The 6,657-nt window shown below is 35.8% G+C and overlaps 1 protein-coding gene across 1 annotated transcript; it reads left to right on the top strand.

Annotated features, from left to right (window-relative positions):
• The first annotated feature begins 239 nt into the window (after positions 1-239).
• On the top strand, positions 240-6,396 carry LOC110723243 (vacuolar protein sorting-associated protein 60.2-like). Its single transcript, XM_021902584.1, has 7 exons — positions 240-308; positions 2,562-2,713; positions 4,545-4,638; positions 5,457-5,528; positions 5,615-5,726; positions 5,819-5,964; positions 6,100-6,396. The coding sequence occupies exons 1-7, from the start codon at positions 240-242 to the stop codon at positions 6,151-6,153; spliced, it is 699 nt and encodes a 232-aa protein (XP_021758276.1). The 3' UTR covers positions 6,154-6,396.
• The last annotated feature ends 261 nt before the right edge of the window (positions 6,397-6,657 follow it).

Genomic DNA, 6,657 nt, shown 5'->3' with positions numbered 1-6,657 from the left:
ACCCTAGCGCAGGTCACCCAATCTATCCAACATTTCATCGAAAATTCACATATACTTCTCCTTTGTCTTTTTTTTTATTTTTTTTTATTTTGGCGTTTGAATTTTTAATTGACAAATTCTACTATTTAAATTCTCAATTAAGACTATTTCAATTCAAATTTCAAAGAAAAACATCGTAAATTCAGCCATAATTAGCAAACATCAGCGGCAGCAGTAGAAAGAGATTCAGAGAATTTACGATGCAACGAATCTTCGGTGCTAAGAAACAAAAAGATCCTCCTCCTTCAGTTTCAGATGCTTCTAATCGGGTATTCTTTTTAATTTGATATTGATTTCGTGAATTTTTTGAAGTGTATCTTTGCTAATTTTGTCGAATTTTTTCTATATACATTGAAATTGAATTAGGGTTTGGGATTTTGTTTTAATGTTTTTATGAATTGATTGTAATGGAATTTAGCTTTAATTTGGTTATCTCTATATTTTTTGATCTCAATGTAAGGTTTGATTGATTTAATTTGAGAAAATTATGTCAAAATCTGTTCTTAATTTTATTGTGTGGTCAAATTTTAGTGCTAATATTATGGAAACATTGCGTGCTTTTCAACTCAAGAGGGCTGGAGATAGAAATTAATATTGGAAGAATGAATTGAGCTGTTTTAAGCTTTATAAATCTATCTACCGAGGATTTTGATGAATGCCCCAACCCGAAAAGGTTAAAGAAAAAACTATGGGATCATGAAACCTGGTTTGAACATGATATATTTTCTTCCTAGAGTTTACAATATATTATGCATGAAGCTCCATGATTTTGGATCATCCTTATTGCCTATGATATTAAGGAAATAAGGAAGCTAGTTTTCGTGTTAAAACGTGTTACAGTTATCATTCGTATTAAACAAGCCATAATCTTAGCTCATTATAAAAGGGTAATTCTGAAAATAAAGTAAGCTTTAGCAGTTGTTAGTTTTGTTTTTTTTTTTTTTTTTTTTTTTTTTTTTTTTTTGGTAAAAAGAAATAACATTACCATAAGGAAAAGCCAAAACGGCAATAAAAGTACAAGCCCACAAGGCCACAAGGCGAAAACCGCCCACCAAAGACTACAAGTCCAAGAGCAACAAAACACAAGCCAGAGGTCCGGGAACCAAAAGCCACCTTCTAGGAAGGGTTCCTTTGGGACACAGACCAAAAACAAGGCTCCCTGAACTCAAAGGAAGAGGGCTACTCTCTAGGAGGGGCACCCCCGACCAAAGGAACAGGACAAAAACCAGCAATAAAACCAAGAACAGCAAAAAAAAACAACCTATGCACTTAAACCCAGCAAGCTGAACCAAGGCAGCAGCCCCAAGTAGCACCCAGCAGCAATGAAAGGACAGCAGCCAAGCTGCAGTATCAACACAGACCAGCAAGAAGGGGAGCATGCTGTAGCAGCCTGCGAAACTAGCAGCAGCAGGAAACCATCACAGCAGTAGCACCCCACCAGCAGCCCCAGAATCAGTTGCGACACAGTAGGCAACACCAACAACAAGGAGCAAATGCACCAGCCAGAATTGCAAAACAGGCAGCAGTAGCCAGAAAGACATCAAGAGAAGCAGCAAACAGTAACAACCAAAACATAGACAAAACAACCCAAAAGCTCAATTAGAAATCATAAGTAGCTTCCGATCATCCTCCAAACATCGACAAGCAACTTTGAAAACAATTTCTTTAAAGACAACTTCTATCACATTTGCCTTGAAATATAGTTGTATTCCTTTGCCACCAAATACTGTAAACCGCTTCAGCCAGGAACTTTAAATGTAACCGGCCACTAGGTTTAGATTTCCTACAATGGTGGGTTGCCCACTCAACTTCCAAATCAAGGTTCTGGACTACTTTCCTACATCTTAGAAGATCCAAGACCTTTTGCCAAATTCTCCGGGAGTAACTACATTCAAAGAAGAGATGAGGAGTGTTTTCAGGCGCTTGCAGGCACAACAAGCAACTAGGGTCACAATTCAGGGTCCACCTCATCAATCTATCTTTAGTCAATAACCGATTTCAGATTGCAAGCCAAAGGATGAAAAGACTTTTGGGAGAGGCTTTGTTATTACAAATTACTCTCTTCCAACTAACTTTGGGGGATTGGAATCTAAGGAGATCATAAACCTTCCTAATTTTCATTTTCCCCCCATATTGAACTTTATCCCATCCACCAATCTGATCAATAAATTCCCTACATTTAAGGATTTTCCTCAAAACCCAAGAACTCTTCTAAGGAGCAAGCACATCCCAAATGTTAGCAGTTGTTAGTTCATACTGGTTTTAGGACTACATGAAGCAAGCTTCTGTTAATTAGACTTTTTTTAAGCTTAGAAGTTACTGAAGATCATTTATATGTATCTAGTTTATTGCTTTACATGTTGGTTAACTTTTGTCAACCTGCAGTTTATCAGTTTATAATGTGTCATGAGCATCACGTGGGTTCTTGTGCTTATTTTGTGGTTACTTGTCTGAATAAACGCATAACCATATTATGATTATTTGTATCGTCACCTTGATGTATTTATTTTGCATGGTGCTAGATCAACAAAAGAGGGGAAAATGTTGATGACAAGATTAAAAAGCTTGATGCTGAATTAGCTAGATACAAAGAACAAATCAAAAAGACACGGCCTGGTCCTGCCCAGGAAGCTGTAAAGGCTCGAGCGATGAGGGTCCTTAAACAAAAACGGATGTATGTCCTTTCTTCTTACTGTTTTTTGTTGCATTTTGGTGCAACTGTTTCCTACTGTTTTGAGCAGTCACTTTTACCTGTATCAAGTTATCGCTATGTTAAAAGTCAACTTTGAGAACATAATTCTATCACGATTATAGTGCAATGATCTATTTTATGAATGACCTGAAATGACTAATGTTTTGTTATTCATGATGTTTCCAACTTCTGTTTGGAATCTGCCAGTCTGGAATAATTTCTTTGTCTCCATTGAATTCAGCAGCATTTACAGTAGTAGAGCACCTAGCATGAATCTTAATGTTGGTGAAATCTAGGAAAGTCAGGGTGCACTCAGTCGAACTTCTCTTTAGAAATGGTCGAAATCTTTGAACTGTTGAGTATATTGAATTAGTTTTAACATTGTGCCATCCATCTTTCTATGCCTCTTCAAAGTAGATATTATGTTGACAATTAGAAGTTCAGAAAGTTGGGTTGTGGGCTCCCATCTGCTTCAACGTTCTGTCACTGCTAGTTAGTTTGGAGAAGCTGTATCAGTTGTGATAATTTTTGAAAAATAGAATTTTGAAGAAAGGAATGCTACCAAGTAAAAATAAATAAAATAAAATACCCTATGACATAACGTAATAATTGTATAGGGCTATAGACGTAAGTATTTTACAATCTTTAAGTTAGCCTACTCAAAAAAATAGTAAGTTGAGAATGATTTTTTTTTTTTTTTAAGCCTTTATGTGTGAGATTTCAGAGCTGACGAACTCAGGCCCCATTAGGTTCATCACGTGATAGGTAAAACTTGGTATATTGTTGTTTTTGACAGAGATGGCTAAAGACTCATTATAATTGTTGTTTAGGGTGGCCTAGTTCTTGATTTAATTCCTCATAACAGATATTCTAGAGATCCAAATCAGGGTTTTTATCTGGTTTATTATTCTCTGAGTCCCTTTTTGATTGGCATAAATTACCTTTAGCTTATAAACACCACTGCCTCTATTGATATACTTGATCTTATAAGACCTGGAACTGCTGGAAGTCTACATGTGTTGTGTAGGACTGTATGTTAGCATTGTTTTACTTGATTATTGGCAGTCTTCCCATGAGTTGAGTTGCACTAATCTTTATTGCTTTGGATTGAGATTTTGTTTGTGATTTTTGTGATCAGTTGCTTAGTGTAGGAAATCATTCCCTGCTGATATAATTCATTTTAATCATTCAATCACTTAATTGAAAATCTCTTATGTTAACTTTTTTTTGAATTATTACCCCCTGAGAATTATAATATGCATCATGTTTTTGTGATAGCATGAATGATTAAGTCAGACTAGCTTTTTGTTAGCTCATCTTTGTTGTTTTTGTTTCTTGTTATGACTGACGTCTTTCCCAAAGTATCAATGAAATCTCCCTTCTAAATATACGTAATACTTATTCCGTTTTTCGTTTATTGCACTGTAAGGACTTTTACACCATTCACATAATCTTCTTTGACTATCTTTTGTCATTTATCCATAAGGTAAAACATAGCCATGTGGGGTCTAGTTAGATTAGTCTTGAAATCTACTTTTTATAATTTTTACTAAAGTATAATTAAAGATATAAATAGCCAAAGTAATGCATTGGCAAGCGTGAAATCACTCATGGTGCAATAAAAAATAAAACGGAGGAAATATGACTTTCTTCCATTAGACTGATGGTGCTAAGTTAGAGGTTTTGAGGGCTCAATATTGCATTTATATGTGCATGCAAGTGACTCGCCATTTACTTGTTTGTTATGTGATTTTTGTGGCATATTTTGCGACGTCATTCTAATGTATAGATCTTGATCCTGGATTGTGAACAGGTATGAAGGGCAGCGTGATATGCTCTACAATCAAACATTCAATCTGGACCAAGTTTCCTTTGCTGCAGAGGGTATAAAGGATGCTCAGCAAACTGTGAGTATTATGAACTGACATTGCTTATTGCAGTGACTGCTTTTTGCATCTTATCTATGTTGGCTTGCTACCAAGGTCTCATTCGTTTATTAAGTTCATGTTTCATTAGTGAAGTGGTTCAACTGGTACTGCCTGAATACAAGTTACTTAAATGTAAAAAGCTTGTGGAATTTATACTTTCTGTGGAAGTTACAGTTGCATCTTAAGAAACTTCCTCTTAATTGGACTTGGTTTGCCTTATTAAGGTTACAGATGACATTAGACATGAAGTTTAAGTCTCATTGTTGATGGTATTTTGTCTTATCAATATTACGAGTTTACAATGATGATTTAAATGATCAGTGTATTCTGAGTGGACTTAAAGAATAAATTCTTTTGTTATCGGGGGCCTTTGGGTAATCAAGCCTGATATTTTCAGGAGCTGTCATAAGTATCTATAATGTATGATGCCAATTATGGAATGCATCTCATACCCACATTGTGTGGACTGCTGTTTTTGGTATTGGCAAAGCTGGGCTGCACGATTTATCATGGAAATATCTGTTTGTCTTGGTAGTATTTTACAGGGCATGGTTCAAGTCAGTTGAAGGGCAGCTTTATGTGTAACGTGTTTGGAATATTCTGCCTACCTCACGGAGGTAGATCACTATTGCTAATGAAACCAAATTTACTTAGTCTGTGTCAGAATGTGGTTGTATGCTGTATGCTTCTGATGTTTGTTTTATGATACATGGTAGTATATAGGTTTTGTTAGATATGATTGAAGAATTTTCCGTCTTAATTACTGCTGATGCCTTTTTCCCTTTGTTTCTCTTCAGATGTCAGCATTAAAAGCTGCAAACAAGGACTTAAAAGGAATGATGAAGACAGTAAAAATTCAAGAAATAGATGTAAGCAATTGTATTTTTGCTTTATATTTGAGTTCTATTGGAAGTCTAAGTCCTGCTTGGAAGATAACTGATTTGATGTTATGTAGAACCTGCAAGATGATATGATGGACTTGATGGATATGAGTAATGAGATTCAAGAAACCCTTGGAAGAAGCTACAATGTGCCTGACGATATTGATGAGGATGACCTGATGGGTGGTAAGCTTTTATCTTATAATGATGTCTATCAACAAATGTTAGTTGTAAGAATTTGCTATGCTGATCATCTTATATGTTAAATCATTGTGCAGAGCTCGATGCACTGGAATTAGATATGGAATCTGAGAGTCAGGGGGTTCCTTCTTACCTTCAGTCTGAACCTGATGTCGAGGAAGAGCTCAACTTGCCAGCAGCTCCTACTGGTTCTGCAGCAGTGCCTGGGAGAGCCAATGTTCAGGTAACTACACAATAGTCCATTTCTGGTATTGTTAGGGTTTCAATTTATCTAAGAGCTCTAATATCAAACTTTATTGAAAGGAAAAAATGAATTGAAGTGTTTTTTGTACTTAATTATTGTCTCTTTCTATTCTAGTCTGAGGATGAACTGGGCTTGCCCTCTGTACCCCGAGCATCCCTTCGTACTTAACAGGAATGAATTAAAGGAGCTGGTTTGATTCTTCGATCTACAACTCATTGTGCAGAATATTATTGTAGTGAAATCTACTGTTCCAATTTTTTGTGTGGTGCTGGGTTATTATTGGGGGGAGGTTGGTGAATGTGTGAAAATATATTTTTACGGTTTTGTTGGTAATAATTGGACCAAATGTACAATTTGCCACTTGAACAAGGAATATATTGAGAAAGAAATTGATGTTTGATATTGTAATTAGACTTTTTCTTGCCAAAATACGCATTGTTTTTTAGCTGTTTTCATCTGCAAGAATCAGATTTACAGTTGAGACTAATTTTCATTTTTATTTAAATCAAGTACGGACAGGGGTATACTGTTTACTGTTTAGAGTAATCCCCTCCTAATTAAGTCTGCCAATTAACACTTTGTTTGGATACAAGGAAATGGAAGGAAAAGAAGAGAAGAGAAAGAAAGGGAAACAAACTCTCTTGTTTGGGTAAAGGATTGGGGGAAGGAATG

Source organism: Chenopodium quinoa, unplaced genomic scaffold, assembly GCF_001683475.1.
Source record: "Chenopodium quinoa cultivar QQ74 unplaced genomic scaffold, ASM168347v1, whole genome shotgun sequence".
Taxonomy (NCBI): Eukaryota; Viridiplantae; Streptophyta; class Magnoliopsida; order Caryophyllales; family Amaranthaceae; genus Chenopodium; species Chenopodium quinoa.
Note: the sequence above shows the minus strand (reverse complement) of the source record. Positions and strands in the feature narration are given on the sequence as shown.